Genomic DNA, 21778 nt, shown 5'->3' with positions numbered 1-21778 from the left:
CGCCGATTCTGTTGCAAAATGTTAGTTTTTTTAACGGAGGCAAACAGAATGAAACAGGGATGGACTGACCTGAATTTGTCCAATAGAAACTTATTTAAGTTTTGGTTTTGCAACTGTTTGGACTAATGATTACACCCCAGATCAGCTAGATAGAGGCAAGAGTGTGCAAGGCCGTCTTGAATGTGTCACTGTCTGCAACCTTGATTACTCCAGTTTGGTTCTCGATTATGTGCACCTACGTTATAAACTTTCATTTGTAGGCTAGGTTGCAGCAACATCGTGATGGGTATGGGGCAGCAGGTTAGCCTAGTGGTTAGAGCGTTGGACTAGTAACCGGAAGGTTGCAAGTTCAAATCCCAGAGCTGACAATTTAATATAATAATAATATAATAATAATAATAATATATGCCATTTAGCAGACGCTTTTATCCAAAGCGACTTACAGTCATGTGTGCATACATTCTACGTATGGGTGGTCCCGGGAATCGAACCCACTACCCTGGCGTTACAAGCGCCATGCTCTACCAACTGAGCTACAGAAGGAATTTACAAATCTGTCGTTCTGCCCCTGAACAGGCAGTTAACCCACTGTTCCTAGGCCGTCATTGAAAATAAGAATTTGTTCTTAACTGACTTGCCTAGTTAAATAAAAAATAAAAAATCCAAGTATTATGTAGTAGCCTAAACCTATTGATGTTACATTGAACTGGGTGAATGGGAATACAAATACAAACCTTTGAATATGCTGTAATAGAAATAAGGCAATGCTCATGAAAAAAATATTAAACGGCACTGACCACCACTGTAAAACACATATTGATGTCATAAATTAATGATTTTAGAAGGCGGGATAATGATGATTTAAATGTTTCCACTGTCCAGATCTGTCAACCTCCGGATTAGGTAAGGAAGATCGGATCACAATCAGATCACAATGTGTCTTTTGATCATCTACACCTGTCTACAAATGTGGTTACAATCAGAATGTGGACACAATAGACAAATGGTGCTTGTTAGCACCGGGCATAAATGGGGCTTTTGTAGTATCACATGAACTCCCAATGAACTAACCTGTAGCCTGTCTGTCGCACAATTACTCTGAATTACTCTGAGTTGAATGAAAACTAGAGCAATCTCATTATTATGTGTAGAAATAATGAGTGAGTCTCTTACCTTACTAAAGGACTTGATGGTACTGATTGTATCAGATGGTATCAAAACTTTATAATTGAGTAAATTGTGGATTGTAGTAAGACATAAGATGAAGAGAACCAGTTAACTACAGAGGTATTGGGGGACCAATGCTCACAACAGATACCATGGTCTAAGTAAGTCAAACTACTGGCATGACTTCCACAATGAAAGTCCACAATGAAAGTCCCTGCTGAGAGCTCAAAGCCATATCAGTATTGTAAACTGCTTTAAAGGAGGTCCATCTCAATCAATCTTGCTGGTCTAGGTTTTCAGAAAAGGTATTAGTCTCTCTGCATCTATGCCCCATATATATATATATACTGTATCATTCTGTTGGTGGCAAGAATTGTATAGAATAATAATGTTATTCTGATGTTATTCTCCCCTTTGCAATTTAGGTGTCCAAACTGTCCATCAAAAGAACAACAAAACACACAGGCAAAAGTTTTTAAATATTTTTTAATTAGATTTTTTATAACAAAACACAAATTCAATAAATAATTTTCAATACTGTACTTTCAAAGATTCAAAGATACCATATGATTAGCTAACCTCAGAACTGCACCCCCGGGATCTCCACTTCATACATTATGTGTGCCTCCCAAATGGCGCCCTATTCCCTATATAGTGCATTACTTTTGACCAGGAACCATAGGGCTGTGGTCAAACGTAGTAAGCTGTATAAGGAATAGGGTGCCATTTGGGGTGTACACAGATAGTTTTCTACAGCAGGACAAGTAACAGGAAATGTGAATTAGATTTATGACACTTTTGTAGGGGTTGATAAATCTTTGGTTATGGACATTTTCTAAGTGGAAATTACAAACTTCAGAAGCCTTTTTAAACCTCAAATACTCTACAAGTTTTACATTTCCTGCACTGCAACAGGGTGATCAAATTAAGTTTCTACATCTGTAGGTGTGCGTCTCAGAGGCGCTCTTGTCTATAGTCACTCCCCAACAGATTACCCTTCGCGTACCTACACTCAAAAATAAAGGCATAAATTTGAACCAAATAAGGTTCTTGATAGCGATGCCATAGGGGAACGATTTTAGAGTCTCTGAAGATCCATAAAGGAGATGGTTCTTTGAAGAACCATACAAAATTCCCAAACCAGAAATGTTTCGGCCCTGCTGTAGGGTTTTAAGCCTTATTTGCATAATTCCCAGGGGGCCTTCTGAGTCAATTGTAGAGTTACCAGTACCACCCATGACTTTGTTTGCTAGTGACAGAGACATGGTTGTTGCATTCATTTGTTTTCAATCCTGTAGCCTTCACCAAGTAAGTTTGTAAGTGTACATGTAGTCATTAAAGTTATATTCTTTAAGATAATATGTATTTCCGTGGCCTAAAGCTCATAGTTTACAGGCTACACCAAGTCACATTATACTGGCTTGCAAAGTGATGTGTAATTGCTACTGGAATCCAGCCAGATTGGGCATATCCAACATTTTGCATTTGTATCCACCTCCGCCTGCATTATGAATGACTGCTAGGTAAGACTATGATTTGAGACTACCTTAAACATCTAAACTGGAACAACCATTTCAGCAACAGGTACAATAAGTCCATGTAACAGATTGGAATAGTTTTGAAATATGTATGTTATTTACACTCCACAAATTTCTTGTTAACAAACTATAGTTTTGGCAAGTCGGTTAGGACATCTACATTGTGCATGATGACACAAGTAATTTTTCAAACAATTGTTAACAGACACATTATTTCACTTATAATATACTGTATCACAATTCCAGTGGGTCAGAAGTACATACACTAAATTGACTGTGCCTTTAAACAGCTTAGAAAATTCCAGAAAGGGATGTCATGGCTTTAGAAGCTTCTGATATGCTAATTAACATTATTTGAGTCATTTGGAGGTGTACCTGTGGATGTATTTCAAAGCCTACCTTCAAACTCAGTGCCTCTTTGCTTGACATCATGAGAAAATCAAACGAAATCAGCCAAAACCTCAGAAAACATTTCGGAGACCTCCACAAGTCTGGTTCATCATTGGGAGCAATTTCCAAACGCCCGAAGGTACCACGTTCATCTGTACAAAACATAGTACGCAAGTATAAACACCATTGATACCACGCAGCCATCATACCACTCAGGAAGGCGACGCGTTCTGTCTCCAAGAGATGAACGTACTTTGGCGGGAAAAGTGCAAATCAATCCCAGAACAACAGCAAAGGACCTTGTGAAGATGCAGGAGGAGATGGGTACAACAGTATCTATTTCCACAATAAAACGAGTCCTAAGAAGCCACTGCTCCAAAACCGCCATAAAAAAGCCAGACTACAGTTTGCAACTGTACATGGAGAGAAAGATGGAACTTTTTGGAGAAATGTCCTCTGGTCTGATGAAACAAAAATAGAACTGTTTGGCTATAATCACCATTGTTATGTTTGGAGGAAAAAAGGGGAGTCTTGCAAGCCAAAGAACACCATCCAAACCGTGAAGCACGGGGTGGCCGCATCATGTTGGCATCATGAAGAATGAAAATGATGTGGATTTATTGAAGCAACAGCTCAAGACATCATTCAGGAAGCTTGGTCGCAAATGGATCTTCCAAATGCACAACTTCCAAAGTTGTGGCAAAATGGCTTAAGGACAACAAAGTCAAGGTATTGGAGTGGCCATCACAAAGCCCTGACCTCAATCCTATAGAAACTGTGTGTGCAGAACTGAAAAAGCGTGTGTGAGCAAGGAGGCCTACAAACCCGACTCAGTTACACCAGCTCTGTCAGGAGGAATGGGCCAAAATTCACCCAATTTATTGTGGGAAGCTTGTGGAAGGCTACCTGAAATGTTTGACACAAGTTAAACAATTTAAAGGCAATCTTCCAAATACTAATTGAGTGTATGTAAACATCTGACCAACTGGGAATGTGATTAAATAAATAAAAGTTGAAGTAAATCAGTCTCTACTTTTATTCTGATATTTCACATTCTTAAAATAAAGTGGTGATCCTCACTGACCTAAGACAGGGAAGTTTTACTAGGATTAAATGTCAGGAATTGTGAAAAACTGAGTTGAAATGTATTTGGCTAAAGTGTATGTAAACTTCCGACTTCAACTGTGTATTTTACTAGCATAAGATTCATTAATCAATGTACATGCAAAAACATCAACAACAAAAATCTAAATTTGCTACATATAATTTCTGAGCGTCATACATCTGCCTAAACAATTGTACTTTTTTCCCCAGCCAAACTCAGGCTTCACATTAGAACAATTAAATATTATATTTTTTTTAATGCATTTTAGAACATTGTCAGAAGATCCTTAAAGGTTAGCAGACTAGCAGGATGTTGCCCTAGCATGTAAAGATCAATAAGGTTGACTAAACCAACAGTGTTTACTATATGAGAGGGTATCTCCCAAACATCAATAGCATCAATCAGTCGTCTGTGTTTCCGACAGCAGAAGCAGCAACAGTAGAGTCATGGCTCAGCATGTGCTCAGTGAGCTGAGAGGCACACTGAAAAGCCTTGTCACACTTCACACATACAAAGATCCTCCCGGCACACGTTTGCTCCTGGTGGCGCTTCAGAGCAGCTGTGCGGCTGAAGGACATGCTGCAGCCTGTGCAGTTGAAGGGCCTCTCTCCGGTATGGACACACTGGTGACGGACCAAGCGAGACACCATGGCGAACGCCACCCTGCACTGGGAGCATTTGTGGGGGCGGATGCCGCTGTGCACGGCCTGATGCTCCAGCAGGTTGGAGGACTTGGTGAAGGATTTGGAACAGACCAGGCACGTGTAGGGTCTCACCCCGGTGTGCACCATCTGGTGCTCTGCCATGCGGCTGGCCACGGCAAAGGCTTTCCCGCAAACGGAACAGCAGAACGGCCGCTCGCCTAGATGAGTCCGTTCATGGCGGAGCAGGGACAGCGGCTTGTTGAAGGTCTTGCCACACTGCGTACATGGAAAGGGTTTGTTGTTGGTGTGCATGTTACGCTCGTGCTTCCGCAGGTCCGAGGAGCGCACAAAGTCCTTACCACAGGTCTCGCACACATATGGCTTCTCTCCGGTGTGCGTGCGGATGTGCTTGCGGTAATCGGAGGACCAGATGTAGGTCTTGTCACAGAAGGGGCAGTGGTACGGTCTCTCTCCGGTGTGCAGGCGCTTGTGCTGCTGCAGTGTGCCCTGGTGGGAATAGGCCTTGCCGCATAGGTCACACACATGAGCCTTCAGGCCACTATGAGTATCCAGATGACTCTGCAGATTGCTGGACTTCTTGAAGGCCCAGTTGCAGTGAGTGCACTTATAGGGCCGGTTCTCTGTGTCTCCCTCTACTCCACGTTTCTTCATGGCAGTAAACACTATAGGCACCTTATTCTTCTCACAGGCATCAATCATGGCCACAGCCTTGTTTAATGGAGGGGGAATTACTAGTGATACTCCACTCTTCTCATATCCATTTTTCCCACACACATCAAACATCTCACACACATCACAATGCACATCAGACAGAGCCTCGTTGGGTTTGGGCCTGATCTCTCTCACCAGATGCAGCTTCAGATCGGAAGGATTCCCGCTAGACACTTTCCTCTGCAGTCTCCTCTTAGAAACCTTCTTGATGTTGCCTTCCTCTTGTTGTGACGAGTCTGAGTAGACCCCATACACGCCAGTAGAGCCTCTCCTATTGGGAATATTATGTTCAATGGCCGTGGGTGAACCTGGAGGACCACAGAGGTCCTGATAGGTAGAAAGTATCTTGTCTTCTCCAGAGTTGAGTTCAGTAAACTTCTCAGCTAGAGTCCAGGTAGGTGTTTGTGGGTTTAAATAAATCATCCCGGTGAAGCTACTACCTGAGAGGGACTCGGTATCGTCATTATCAGATGGGTTAGAGTCACTTTCCACTTTGTGAGCAGTGCTGACTGTTACATTCTCTGAGGGCATGTGGGAAACGTAATGCATTTTGTTCATTACGTTTTTCCTGATACTTCTCTTTGAAATGTAGATTTTATCAACAAACCTGTCGGAGGTCCATGAAGGCATTCCTTCAGCCATATTGGATATTATAGAGGTGGTGAATGCGGTTTGAGGTTGAGCTCACCTTCTTGGCAGTGCCTGGAAGAAAAACACAAAAACAAATACAGTGTTCTATTCATCACAGTGAAGACAAATGTACTTTTCAAACAATAACGCTATATATTTCCTAAGCTTTCACAATATTGTCATTGAGTGCATCACATACAAAATGTGTTAGTAAGTGTTATAAAACATATATTAATGCTTATAAAGCATCTATGAAGGGTTTATTAAAGTTTTAGTGCTCCTGCAAAAACACAATACAAAAGGAGAAGGTGCAAGCAGTTTGTGTTCGCCTCATAACAGGCTCTGAAGCATCTGAATCCCAATAACCTGTGTTGTGTCAGAGATCCAGAGGGCAGACGTAAAAGGGGGAGGCCCAAGACATTGTGGCGAAAAACAGTCGAGACAGAGCTCCAACAACATCACCAGAGCTGGGGCATGGTGGCGAAGACGGCCAGAGACAGACAGAAATAGAGAGCCTTTGTTCCAGGGATGAGTGAGTGAGTGTGTCAAAATCAAATCAAATTTGGGAGGGGGGGTCAATGCAAATTTGATTAGCTGTTCAGGAGTTGTATGGCTTGGGGGTAGAAGCTATTAAGAAGCTTGTTGGACCTAGACTTGGTACTCCGGTACCGCTTGCCGTGCAGTAGCATAGAGAACAGTCTATGACTAGGGTGGCTGGAGTCTGGCAATCCCTGATTCTCACCAGATAGTAAGCGTTGCGGAGGTCCAGTTTGGTGAAGAATTGGGCCCCATGGACCGACTCCAAGGCGGCGGACATCAGGGGTAGGCGGGTAACGATTCTTAACTATAATCCTGTTCAGCCCTCTAATCGATGCAGGGACATAGACCTCCATCCTTCTTTCCCACGAAGAAGAAGCCTGCACCAGCTGGGGATATAGAGGAGCGAATGAAACCTGTCTCCAGCAACTCCTGGATGTAATTGTCCATGACTGCTGCTTCAGGTGTTGAGAGGGAGTACAGACGTCCCCGGGGAGGGGTGGAGTTGGAGTTCTATGGCGTAGTCATATGGACTATGAGGGGGGTGGGTTGTCTCTTACTGAAGACCTCCCGGAGGTCGAAGTACTCGGGACGGAGAGCAGAAAAGTATTGGTCTTCAATGGATGCCTGGGGAACCCGGCCAGGCTCTCGGTAGGGATCTTTGGCATCTTGTCTGGCAGTTCTTACCCCAGTCTAGTAGGTGTCCCGTGGACCAGGAGAAGATTTGGTTATGTAGCACTATCCAGGGATACCCTAGGATAAGGGGGTTCTTGGGAGCAGTGATAAAAAAGAAACTAAGTCTCTGAGTGGTTCACCCCAACCTGCAGTAGAATGGGCTTTGTCTGATATTCCACCTGGCCGGAGCCGATGGGGTGTCCATCGAGGGCTTGAATCTGCAGAGAGATGGGACATTTCACGCAGGTGATTTGTAATTCTCTGGCAAAGTCTTGATCAATGAAATGACTTGCGGCCCCGGAGTGCACGAAGGCTTGAATGTGGTGCTGACGGTTGTCCCAATGAAGGGTTGCGGGTAGTGTCAGATGGTGACCGGGTAGCTGGGGTGAAACTGGACAGCTCGTCAGGGTCTCCCCTTGTCGTGGTGAGCCCCAGTGTTTCCCATCAACTTTGGGCATGTAGAACGGAGATGGCCGAAACCTCCGCAGTAGAGGCAGTTGCCGTCGCGTCGCGCATGCGCCTGTCACATTCCCGTGGGCTCAGATGTGTGTGTCCCAGCTGCCTTGGATCCTCAATGCTGGGCTTGGGGTGCTCCGGAAACCAGGATACGGGAGTGGTATCAAAAAGGCGCTGTCTCACACATTCTCGGATATGGTTGTCAATCCTGTTGGCCAGCGTTATCAGGGACTCGAGGTCCTCTCCCAGTTCCCGATCGGCCAGTTCATCCTTGATGGAGATAGACAGACCCTGATGGTAAGCAGTGACCAGTGATTCAGTATTCCACCCACTCTCGGCAGTGAGGGTGCAGAAGTCAATGACAAAGTCAGCCACTGGTCTGGCACCTTGGCGGAGGTTGAACAGTCGGCTTGCCGCTTCTCGTCCGCCGACTGGGTGGTAGACGCTGCTCGGCACACTCGTCACAGCTCAGCAGTGAAGGCTAATATGGAGCTGCAGAAAGGTGGCTGCTGTTCCCACTCCGCCATTGCCCAAACCAGGGCTTTGCCCAAGACCATAGAGATGATGCAGGCGATCATGGCCCTGATAGGTGTGGAATGACAAGGACTGTAGCTCGAACACCAGAGAGCACTGAGTAAGGAACCCCTTGCATCCTTTGCCTGTTTGATGGTTCGTCGGAAGGCATAGCAGGATTTCTTATAAGTGTCCAGGTTAGAGTCCCGCTCCTTGAAAGCGGCAGCTCTACCCTTTAGTTCAATGTTAATGTTGCCTGTAATACATGGCTTCTGGTTGGGGTGTGTACGTACAGTCACTGTGGGGACGACGTCATCGATGCACTTATTGATGAAGCCAGTGACTGATGTGGTGTACACCTCAATGCCATCGGAAGAATCCCGGAACATATTCCAGTCTGTGCTAGCAAAACAGTCTTGTAGCTTAGCACCTGCTTCATCTGACCACTTTCTTATTGACCAAGTCACTGGTGCTTCCTGCTTTAGTTTTTGCTTGTAAGCAGGAATCAGGAGGATAGAATTATGTTCAGATTTGCCAAATGGAGGGCGAGGGAGAGTTTTGTATACATCTGTGTGTAGAGTAAAGGTGCTCTAGAGTTGCTTTCCCTCCGTTTGCAGACTTAACATCCTGATAAAAATGAGGTAAAACTGATTTGAGTTTCCCTGCATCAATGTCCCCGGCCACTAGGAGCTCCGCCTATGGATGAGCATTTTCCTGTTTGCTTATGGCCGTATACAGCTCATTGAGTGCGGTCTTAGTGCCAGCATCGGTCTGCGGTGGTATATAGACAGCTCTGAAAAATATAGATGTAAACTCTCTTGGTAAATAGTGTGGTCTACAGCTTATCTTGAGATCTCTATCTCAGGCGAGCAAAACCTCGAGACTTCCTTATATTTTGTGCACTCTGTTGTTTACAAATATACATAGGTCACCGCCCCTTGTCTTACCAGAGGCCGCTGTTCTATCTTGCCGAAAATGCCTAAAACTCAACAGCTGTATGTTAATCATGTCATTGTTCAGCCACGACTTGGTGAAACATTTTTTAATGTCCCATTCGTAGGATATACATGCTCATATATCGTCTATTTTATTATTGATTGATTGTACGTTGGCTAATAGGACCGATGGTAAAGGTAGAATACCCTCTCGGGCGACGGATCCTTACAAGGCACCCGGACCGCTGTCCATGATATCTCCGTCTTTTCCTGTGAATGACGGGGATGAGGACCTTATCGGGAGTAAATCCATCCCGTCTGACTCATTGAAGAAGAAGAATTCCTCCAGTACGGGGTGAGTAATCGCTGCCCTGATATCAATAAGCACTTTTCGGTCATAAGACACGGTGGCAGAAACACTAAGTACAAAATAAGTTACAAATAACAAGAAAAAACATACACAATAGCACAATTGGTTATGGGATTTTAAAATGGCGGCCATCTCCTTTTCAGGTGGTGTTTGTGCCTCGTTCTAGGTTGGAAAAATCAAAACATTGAGGCGTTTCATTATCAATCTCACTGGAATAAAGACCTCCATACCTGTCATTTTTTTTAAAGAGATTCCGATAATAGTTCCCATCTGAAAATAGGACTACTTAATGTTAGATCCCTCACTTCAAAGGCAGTCAAAGTCAATTAACTAATCACTGATCATAAACTCGTTGTGATTGGCCTCTCCTCCTGGTTACACTAGTGACCATATCCCCAGCGCATCCCTGCGGAGGTGTTGCTAACATTTGACCTCAAATTTGAATGTATGAAGAATACCGGTGTTTTAGTCTTTTGAGGTTCTGGTCATGCAATCTATGCAGCATACCCAATCACTTTTTATAGCCACTGTTTACAGGCCTCCTGGGCCATATACAGAATTCCTCACTGATTCCCTGAATTCCTATCGGAAATCATAGTCATGGCAGATAATATGAACATTTTTGGTGACTTCAATATTCACAAGAAGTCCACAGACCCACACCAAAAAGCTTTTGGAGCCATCATCGACTCAGTGGGTTTTATCCAACATGTCTCCGGACCTACAGTACGCATTGCCACAATCATAATCTGGATCTAGTTTTGTCCCGTGGAATAGATATTATCACCTTTGCAATCACAAAAAATAATCTGTTCAGACCCCAACCAAGGATTTTCAAAAACGGCGCTATTTAATTCTCAGACAACCCAAAGATTGCTAGATGTCCTTCCAGACTCCCTCCACCTACCCAAAGACATCGGAGTACAAAAATCAGTTAACCACCTAACCAAGGACCTAAACTTAACCTTGCGTAATACTCTATCAAATCAAATCAAATTGTATTTGTCACGTGCTGAATAGAACAGGTGTGTATGTATCCAATTTGTAAGTCGCTCTGGATAAGAGCGTCTGCTAAATGACTTAAATGTAAATGTAAATGTTAAATGTATACCTTAAAGTGAAATGCTTACTTACAAGCCCTTAACCAACAATGCAGTTTTAAGAAAATAGCAACAAAAAAAGTAATAGATAAGAATAACAAATAATTAAAGAGCAGCAGTAACAATAGCAGGGCTATTGACAGGGGGTACTGGTACCGAGTCAATCTGTCAGTGTTGACACGTTGTCTAGATTCGTTTCCACTGCTAAAAACACACAAAAAATGTGTCACAAGAAACTATCTCCCTAGTATACAAAAATACCCAAGCCCTGAAGCAAGCTTCCAGAAAATTGGAACGGAAATGGTGCACCACCAAATTGGAAGTCTTCTTTTTCCAACCTGATAGAGTCACTAGGGAAACACAATGTCAACATTCAATGCTATGCAGACAACACACAGCTGTACATCACAATGAAATATAGTGAATCCCCAAGACTGCCTACCCTGGAAGCCTGTGGTTCAGACATAAGGAAGTGGATTGCGGAAAATCTTTTACTTTTAAACTCAGACAAAACAGAGATGCCAGTTCTAGGTCCCAAGAAACAAATAGATCTGCTCTTCAGATCTGAAAATTAATATTTATTGTTGTACTGTCGTCTCAAATAAAACTACCCGGAAAAGGCACTAAATAAACTTCAGCTGGTGCTAAATACGCCTGCTAAAATCTTGACTAGAACCAAACAATGTGATCACATTAGCCAGTGCTAGACTCTCTACACTGGCTTCCTGTTAAGGCTAAGGCTGATTTCAAGGTTTTTCTGCTAACCTACAAAGCATTACATGGACTTACTACCTAGCTCGCCGATTTGGTTCTGCTGTACATACCTACACGTACGCTACTGTCACAAGACGCAGGCCTCCGTGTTCTTCCTAGAATTTCTAAGCAAACAGCTGGACGCAGGATTTTCAACTACAGAGTTCCATTTTTATGGAATGGTCTGCCGATCCATGTGAGAGATGCATACTTTGGTCTCAACCTTTAAGTGTTTACTGAAGATTAAGCTCTTTGGTAGGTGCTATGGTTAGGTGTAGTCTGGTCTAGGGGTGCGACGGTGAATGACAAGGCACTGGAGTGACGAACCACCCTTGCTGTCTCAGCCTGTTGGCTCCCCTACAATCTCCACTGGAATTCTCTGCCTCTGACCATACTACTGGGCTGAATCACTGGCTTGCTTGCGCTCTTCCTTCCTTCCTGTCCTCAGGCTCGTGCTGTTGGGTGATCTTTGTGGACTAGAGGCGACAGGTAGCCTAGTGGTTAGAGTGTTGGGCCAGTAACCAAAAGGTTGCTTGATCGAATCCCTGAGCTGCCAAGGTAAAAATATGTTGTTCAGCCCCTGAACAAGTCAGTTAATCCACTGTTCCTAGGCCGTCATTGTAAATAATAATTTGTTTTTATCTGACTTGCCTAGTTAAATAAAGGTAAAATAGATTTTTAATGTTTTAAATATCCTCAGCCTTGTCTCAGGGTAGTAAGTTAGTGGCCTGTTGATATCCCTTTAATGGTGTGGGGGCTGTGCAGGTTATATCCTGTCTGGTTGTCCCTGTCCGGGGTAACTTTGAATGCTCGACTATGAAAAGATAACTGACATTAACTCCCAAGGTGCTCTCCTCTACCACCACTGTGATTAATATTTAACCCTACTCATCTTCTATGAATGTTTGATCATCTTGAAGAACGATCTGGCCTTAATGGCCATGTAGGAATGTTTGAAAAACAGATGGTGCTGAATCTAGACCGTAACCCTTTTCTCTCCAATATTCTCCCAATTCTGAGATATTTGGATGACATTTTCGTGATCTATACAGGCACCCAGGAAGAACTTTTGGAATTCCATGCTTATCTTAACTCTATGAATGGACACCTTCACTTCACCATTAACTATAACCAATCACAAATCAGTTTTCTTGATGTGATGGTTATTAAGGACAAAACCTCCCTCTCTACAGATCTCTATAGGAAACCTACGGAGGTGAGAGGTGACAACTTTCATCCACGTCCACTTATTAAAAGTCTCCCTATAAGTCAATGCAGTCGTATCAGAAGAATATGCAGCTCTGATGCTTCTTATCAGAAACAGACCACGGACCTCACACAAAGATTTAAGGAAAGGGGGTACAAAGACAATTGGGTAAAACATACCAATGATCGTTTTGAAGGACTAACATAGTCGGAAAGCCTACAACCAAAAGTTTAAAAAAGGCAGAACATGTCCAATCATGCTTTACCCAATACTCACCATTGGGGAAGGCATTTAAGGACATTATCAGGAAGCACTGGTACATTATTGATACTGTCCCACAATTGATACCCATTTTTAAATATCCCCCACATATGGTTTTTAAAAGACCCCCAAACGTGAGAGATATTGTGGTTAAATCTGATTACCCACCAGAGAAAAGGGAAACTTTTTTGGACAATATTCCGGAGGGTAATTACAAATGTGGCCAATGTGCTCAAAGCAGCTTTACGTACAAATACCACTAATTGTGGTATGTCCTTGTGGTCTTACCTAGGGAAAACCCATAGAAGCCTTAAGATACGGATCAGTGAGCACCGCAGCAATATACGGACAGGTGAGACTACAAAAAAATCAGGTTGCTGCTCATTTTGCACAAACTGGACATCCTATTAGTTCTCTGAGATACATTGCAATAGAAATGGTCAAGATGTCACGCAGGGTAGGGGACATTGAGAGGAAACATCTTCAAAGGAAATCTTTCTGGATCCACAGGCCCAACACACTCCTCTTGGCCTTAACGAGGCATTTTTATAGTTTTTATAGTTTCAATATGTCTAAATTGTGTTTACTATCCTAATTGAATACTGTATGTGTATGTATAGTACTGCAAATATTGATCACATCCTCTTTGAATGATCATATATTTTGCTACATTGAATGTTAATATTGTGAAACTATGTTTACCTCCTGTTCCAGGAAGTGATGTCACTGAGTAATGCCCCTATATATAGGACCTTCCACCGCCACCTGGGATAAGGATGCCGGATGTTGTTGTAAATAAATATCAGCTGGGAGAATGAGCAGCAGTGTGCAGCATTTTGCTTTCTGTTTTCCATGAGTTTGCCTACAACTCCAGCACCTGCAGAAAGTACCTGGATGTGCATATGTTCTTCAGCTTTTGTACTTAATGGCCAAGTACTCTTATAATTTCCACCCGGCACAACCAGAAGAGGACTGGCCACCCATCAGAGCCTGGTTCCTCTCTAGATTTTTTCCTAGGTTCCAGCCTTTCTAGGGAGTTCTTCTTAGACACTGTGCTTCTACATCTGCATTGCTTGCTCTCTGGGGTTGTATGCTCGGTTTCTGTATAAGCACTTTGTGACACCTGCCGATTTGATTGATTGATTGGTGTAGGCCTACACGTGACCAAGGAATTACAACCGGTGTAAAAATGCAATATCACATTTGACTAAACAGGTTTTAAGTCAGAATAAATCATTAATAAATGTGCAAGAAATTGCGACAAAAACAAGTCCATATTAGGTTACCAGATATCAGCTCCGAATGGCTTAGAGTCTAGGGGGTTAAGAGAATAAAACATAAATGTGTGAAATTTGCATCTATGTTGTCTAGGAACCAATCTCTACAAGTATAATTTTGGACTGTATTTCAAATATTTTCAGACAGATCAGAGGCCCCTGGCCATTGAGTGGGATTTGACCCTGGATCTGACGGTTATCTACATAATGTGGGATCTGACCTGGTCGGATCCCAGGTCAGATCTCCAGTAATCGGGTACGGGTAGATTCACGAAGACCTCTAGTTGATTTTCTGTTAACTCATACCAAAATAATGTTGCTGACTTGTCCTATACTCATATTTGTGGTATAAGTTGGAGAAAAAACACTTAAAACACTTATATTTCCTCAGAGGATGATGTCGCATTAATATATTTTATGATCGATATAGCTCACATCCTTCTGTTTGGGTATGCCCACACCGTTCCAACACAGAAAAATGGGTTTTTAACATACTTAATATACATTTTTTTGGGAAGGAAGAGTATTTAATTCATATTGTAATTAAGTACAGGTCATATTTCATAGATATCTGGAAACACTGGAAAGTTATTTTAACATACAAACACATGGCATGCAGCAATTAGCTGCTACACACTAGCTCAGCACCTGGATTAAAAAATCTAGTTAAGTTTCATGTCAAGTCCAACAGCAGTTACCTAGCCATCTGCAGCCATCGCCCAACTATTTTGAGATAAAAGTTACACTGTTTACTGCAGCTGTGTCGCATTAGTAACCATAAAATAAAAGTACAGCTGTCACGCTCACCAACAAATGATAGTTTTCAAAAACCGAATTTGAATGATTTCAGTAGACTATTACATTTTTTGTGTGTTTTATTTATTTATTTAATTTCACCTTTATTTAACCAGGTTGGCCAGTTGAGAACAAGTTCTCATTTAGAACCGCGACCTGGCCAAGATACAATTGAGCTAGGGTATGGCGAAATACTCTGTCATAGCCAATTGACGCCCCTAATAAATAGGCCTATGTTCCTTTTGGACATCTTCTCTCAAATTCTCTGCTATAAGAACCAATCTCATGAACAATAGCATTTTATTCACATTTGTGAAACACAGTCGGCGTGAAGCTAGCTTTCAGGTTTTGGCAATGGATTTTTGCAATCTGATGACATCACGACTAGGCTACCTGTTCGTTTACTTTAATTGACTACCAGGGGGTCCCCTTTCATCAAACCAAATGTGTCAATATCATTTTGTGACAATTGCACATTTGCTTAATGAAAAGAGCCACTGCATGTGACACGGGGTAAAATTGGCTACTTGCTGTTGGTGAGGAGGAGGACACAGCGGGAAAGACTGATAACCCTTAGTCTATGTAAATTGAGTTTGTGAAACATTGAGTCGTTCTTTGCTAATGTGAATTAGAGACAGAATGAAAAAGAGTACAGGGAGGGAAAACAGACAGGCAAATCATCTGAATGGGACTTTCATTTATGCACATTGTGGATATGGAGGGAAAAAGGTTGCCCATATTTTCAAGACCTGAGCTATTTCATTTAATTGTTTATTTAATGTACTAGTTTATTTAGGCTAATTTATTAATTTAGGCTTTGACTATTTAGTAAGATATTTAAATTGGGTATTTTCTTTGTTTAAAATAAGTTTGTTAACCAATTTGTAAGTCGCTCTGGATAAGAGCGTCTGCTAAATGACTTAAATGTAAATGTAAAACTAAGCTTATATTATAAAGGAGAATGGGATCCACCAAAATCATTTGTGTTCCTGGATCCTTTCACAGCTGTGTTGAGTATTTGTTGGTCCGTGGTGTGTAATGAGAAGCAACCAGATGCTGCACTTGACACATTTAATGAAATTGAAATCCAGTTACTGATAAGAATGACTATAAAAACTGTTAAATACCCATGGATTGATGAGGAATTGAAAAATTGTATGGTTGAGAGGGATGAGGCAAAATAAACGTACTGCAAATTGAGAAATCATGTGACTAAACTGAATAAAAAGAAGAAGAAGCTACACAATGAAACAAATATAAATTAGAGTAAAAAATAACGACATAAAAGAATGATAGTAAAAGCTTTGGAGCAACTTAAATGAAATTTTGGCCAAAAAGGCAAACTCCGCTCCATCATTCAATGAATCAGATTGCTAATTCATCACATTGGCAAGATTATCAAATTTATGCCAGCATCAAACGCTGATACTACACATCAAAGTATATCTGACCAAATTATGAAACACAAGCGTTGTAATTTTGAATTCCCTAAAGTGAGTGTGGAAGAGGGTGAAAAAAGTATTGTTGTCTATCAACAATGACAAGCCACCAGGGTCTGACAACTTGGATGGAAAATTACTGAGGGTAATAGCCGACGATATTACCACTCATATTTGCCATACCTTCAATTTAAGCCTACTAGAAAGTGTGTGACCTCAGGCCTGGAGGGAAGCAAAAGTAATGTTCCCTACCTAAGAATAGTAAAGCCCCCTTTACTAGCTTAAATAGCCAACTAATCAGGATGTTATCAACTCTTAGTAAACTTTTTTTTAAATGGTGTTTGGCTATTTTATAGTAAGCAAATTGACAACAGACTTTCAGTACGCTTATAGGCAAGGACACTCAACAAGCACAGCACCTAAACAAATGACTGACGATTGGCTGACAGAAATTGATAATAAAAAGATTGTGGTGGCTGTTTTGTTAGACTTCAGGGCAGCTTTTGACATCATTGGTCATAGTCTAATGCTAGAAAAACGTATGTGTTATATGGCTTTACACCCCCTGCTAAATCTGTGGATAAAGAGTTACCTGTCTAACAGAACAAAGGGTGTTCTTTAATGGAAGCCTATCGAACATAATCCAGGTAGAATCAGGCATTCCCCAGGTCCATTCATGTACTAGTTGTGGCTTTCGTTCAAAATAAATAAGTTATACTATAATGCAGAGTTACCAACACATTCTTTCTGATCATCTTTTATAAATAAAATGTTTGACCAAGTTAATCTGCTCATGTTGTGTGTGTATGTGCATGTGCAGTAGACTGATAGCCATAGACAATCTGCAGAAAATATTAGCCTAATGTTGAAAGGATTCCGATTTATTGATTGGGAATGTCATGGATAGGTCTAAAAAATATCAGGAGAACTTCTCTCTTCAAGTATGCATCTTTTATTAACTATCCGGATGGTAGGCTACAATTGTGTCATGGATGACACAATTGGCTAATTATGTAAGCCCAAAGGATATCTACATTTATTTTAGAAGACGAAAAAGGCTATTATAATGAGTTAGACCTGAGTTATAGAAATAACCTACCAAAATATGTCTTAACACACAGCACTCACTAGCGTCCTAAAATCACCACATAAAAATCCTCTAATGTAAAGAATATGGTCAACAGAAACTAAATGAACAGATCTCTGAACACCTCAAAATATTCTACATCCAATTATAGCATTGTCATAGTGGGGATTCGCCTACTAACCTAGACCTTAAAATCCCAATTGTTGGAAATAACATGGGAATGCAGATGGGAGACTCCACCTTACGTAGCCTATTCAAAATAGGGAGGCGAGGGGGGGCTGTCACTTGTGCCATACCCTAAATTTAGCTGAAATGACACACCTGATATTAATAAACAGACTTCCAAATGTGGGTCTGCAGCTACCCTCTTCCTCTCTGTCAAAAAAACGTTCCCCACAAGTTATTAGAGCAGTAAAAATAAATGTTTTGTCATACCCGTGGTATACGGTCTGATATACCATGGGTGTCAGCCAATCAGCATTCATGCTCGAATCACCCAATTTATAATTAAGCAACAAGGCAGAAGGGGGTGTGCTATATGCCTGGATACAGCCCTTGGCCGTGGTATATTGGCCATATTCCACAAACCCCCGAGGTGCCTTATTGCTATTATAAACTGGTTACCAACATTATTAGAGCAGTAAAAATAAATGTTTTGTCATACCAGTGGTATTTAAAAATATATATATATATTATTTAAACTTTATTTAACCAGGAAGGGCTCATTGAGATTTAAAATCTCTTTTTCAAGAGCATCCTGGTCAAGACAGGCAGCACCAAGTCATTACAAAAATTACAGACAAACAACATGGAAAAACTACAAGTAATCCAGTAAAAGCCATAGAATTCACAAGAGTATAACAAAATCAAAAACAGCAAATTAAAAACATTGACCGGTCAGGGAATCAGTCTAAACATCATTCATCCGTGATTTAAAAATACCAATCGGGACAGTTCTTCCAGTTTAAAAGTATTTTGTAAGGCGTTCCAAGATGATGATGCAGAGTACATGAAAGCCCTTTTACCAAATTCAGTTTGGACATTTGGAACAGTTAGCCGGATAAAGTCCAGCGAACAAAGAGAGTACCCACCACATTTCTGAACAATACAAATGCCCAAATAAAAAGGTATTAAACCCAAAATAGCTTTGTAAATAAAAGTATACCAGTGACTGAGCCTACGAGTGACGAGAGAAGGCCAGCCAACCCTGGTAAATGGTTGAATATGCAATTTAAAAGAGAGGCCGTCATCAATTAAAATTCCAAGATATTTATATGAGGTTACAGTCTCAATCTCATTGCCCTGACAGGTAATAATAGGTGAAAAGTTCAGAGGTCTATTTCTTGCTTTAGAAAACACCATTAGTTTAGTTTTGTCAGTATTGAGGATAAGCTTCAATTGACACAAGGTATGTTGAACAGTATAAAAACCAGTTTACAAGTTCTGGAAAGCTTTTGTAAGTGACAAGGGACAACAGTAAATAACAGGGGACAACAGTAAATAACAGTATCATCAGCATAAAAATGACGTTGCGCATTTTGGACATTTTTGTCTAAGTTATTTATAGAAATAGTGAATAAGAGAGGACCAAGCACAGAGCCTTGGGGCACACCATTACAGACAGACAATTTAACAGACATGAGCCCATCAAATTGAGTGCACTGAGTTCTATCAGACAGATAGTTAGCAAACCATGCAACTGCATGCTCCGAAAGACCTACACTCGACAATCTCTGTCTTAGTATATAGCACGATCAACATGATCAAAAGCTTTAGAGAGATCAATAAAAAAGTGAGACACAGTGCTGTTTTTTTGTCAAGGGCTTCAGTGAAATAATTAAAAACCTTCATGGCTGCTGTAATTGTGCTATGCTTCTTCCCGAAGCCCGATTGGTACATTGATAAAATAGAGTTAGTAAATAAAAACTCCTTTAGCTGTTCACTCACAAGGGTTTGAAGTATTTTCACCAGGGATGACAGCTTTGAGATTGGCCTATAATTATTTAAGAGTTGGATCTCCCCCTTTTAAAAGTGGTAGGACAAATGCTGATTTCCAGATCTTTGGAATTTCATTACATTCCAGGGTATACAGTCTGATATAGCAAGGCTGTCAGACAATCAGAATTCAGGGATCGAACCCCTCAGTTTATAATTTCAAAACCGCATTCCAGCGGTGTCTGCATTCGTAAATTGCCTCCCCTGTATCAGGGAGTGCTCTGGGTCGTTTGCAAATTCAGAGCGTTACATTCAGAGCGTTATCATATTGTCTGTTCGTCAATTCAGAGCGCACACTGGACGCTCTGGCCGAAGAGTAGGGTTGATTCGAGCGTTCTGACCTCACAACAGCAGTCAAGCAAACTGGCTAAAGTTGGATATCTTGTTACAGTAGCTACTTCCAGACACAAATGAGAGATAACTTAACTATGACCATTTCACTCGCTCTAGCAGAGTTAGTAAGGCTGTTTTTATGTTATCTAGAACGTTAGTGACTAACTGTGCTGCTGGCAATAATTTAATTACGTGTTTTTTTTTGCAGACCTTTAGGCTACTGACACTGGTCAGATTCTACCGGTAATGCACGTTTGTAAATTCGTCAGTTATTCTGCGCTCTGGCACATTCAGTGCTCTGATATAGGAGTAGGTGGACAGAGTGGATTTACAAACTGCTGACAATCTGTGGAGTAGGTTCAACATTCGCGACAGACAGGTGACGTATGGTTTCGTCAACACAAACGGACAAAATAGAAACTTTGCGTCAGGTCTACCCAACAGGTTGCCCAACTCTTAGTTTGTGGTGAAACCCTGCGACAAACTTTATGACACACGTTATAACACAGACTCTATAATGCATGTTTATCGAAATGTTTCATCAGATTTTACTCCATTGTAGGCTAAAATGTATTCTGTATGTAATATTTCGCAATAATAATGTTTGCTTACACGCCACTAAAATAAACGACTATCGTGACAGCAGTCAAATGCCTGATGATCCTTAAAATCACTATAATAAGATGCCTATTCAATAAGAGGCTCGGCGCCTATAGGCTGTACGTTATAGCCTGTCTGTCATAAACTGTCAAAATATATGCGCATCTCTTTCTCACTAGAAAGCATTCATTCATAGGCTTCATTATGCCACTTACCTCTACAACGTTCCCCTATCTCCCCCCAAGCAAACCATGGGCATACTCCTCTCAGCGTGCGAACCATATAGTAATTTAAGACATGCCAAACTCGGAGTGGGCGGGGCTACTGAAAATGAACTATAATGTGGGGACAGTTCGTGCATCCTACACTGATATTAAATCATGCACCCACTTCACTATCTGTATGCCAGGCCCAGGGGTACAACTTTCAATAGGGACCGGTGGGGACATGATGAGCCCCACCACATTCTGAAATTGCATTCTTGTCCTTCAAGTTTTATCATTGCACTGTTATACAAAACCTGGCTCCAGTGTGATTTAGGACCATGTGGTAGGCTGTTTTCTAGTTTCAGACTGCTGGATTCAGGACAGCATGGACATCACAGAGCAGAGGTTGTTGACAGGCTGTGTGAAGGCAACGCTTCTGAAAGGATACATTATAGGACCAGCACTGGGGAGATGAACAGAGGCAGCTGCTGTCTGTGTAATGCCCTTTCTCTTAGTTCTAAAAGCAAGCAGAGCAGAAACTGGCTACTAGTTGACTGATCTAGCTGGCAAAGTAACTGTTGTTTGACAGACAAAAAAAAATATTTATTCCCAGTGCTGAGCTAGTACTGTAACTGACATGGTATGTTAGCTCATGTTTCATCCCCTCTCAACTGAAGTGAATGAACTAGTACTGTTAGCAGCTAGTTAGCTAGCTATTAGCTTCCACAGACAGTTCAGCTCTAAAAAATCAAATTAAATACAATTTTATTTGTCACATGCCAAATACAACCTTACAGTGAAATGCTTACTTACAAGCCCTTAAACAACATTGCAGTTTAAGAAAAATACCCCGCCATCCCCCCAAAATAAGAAATAAAAGTAACCAATAATTAAAGAGCAGCAGTAAAAAAAACAATAGCGAGGCTATATACAGGGGGTACCAGTACAGAGTCAATGTTGTGGGGGCACCGGTTAGTCAAGGTAATTGAGGTAATATGTGCATGTAGGTACAGTTATTAAAGCAACTATGCAT

General features: G+C 41.5%; 1 protein-coding gene across 1 annotated transcript; it reads right to left on the bottom strand.

The window, feature by feature from the left end:
* Window positions 1–1635: 1635 nt before the first annotated feature.
* LOC118358703 (zinc finger protein 648-like) lies at window positions 1636–21083 on the bottom strand. The gene is made up of 2 exons (XM_035736633.2): window positions 20755–21083; window positions 1636–6278 (listed from the first exon to the last, which is right to left on the bottom strand). Exon 2 carries the CDS (start codon window positions 6216–6218, stop codon window positions 4602–4604), a length of 1617 nt encoding a protein of 538 aa, XP_035592526.1. The 5' UTR covers window positions 6219–6278; window positions 20755–21083; the 3' UTR covers window positions 1636–4601.
* Window positions 21084–21778: the final 695 nt, after the last annotated feature.

Source organism: Oncorhynchus keta, chromosome 26 (genome assembly GCF_023373465.1).
Source record: "Oncorhynchus keta strain PuntledgeMale-10-30-2019 chromosome 26, Oket_V2, whole genome shotgun sequence".
NCBI classification, from domain to species: Eukaryota; Metazoa; Chordata; class Actinopteri; order Salmoniformes; family Salmonidae; genus Oncorhynchus; species Oncorhynchus keta.
This window is presented reverse-complemented; position numbering and strand designations above follow the sequence as displayed.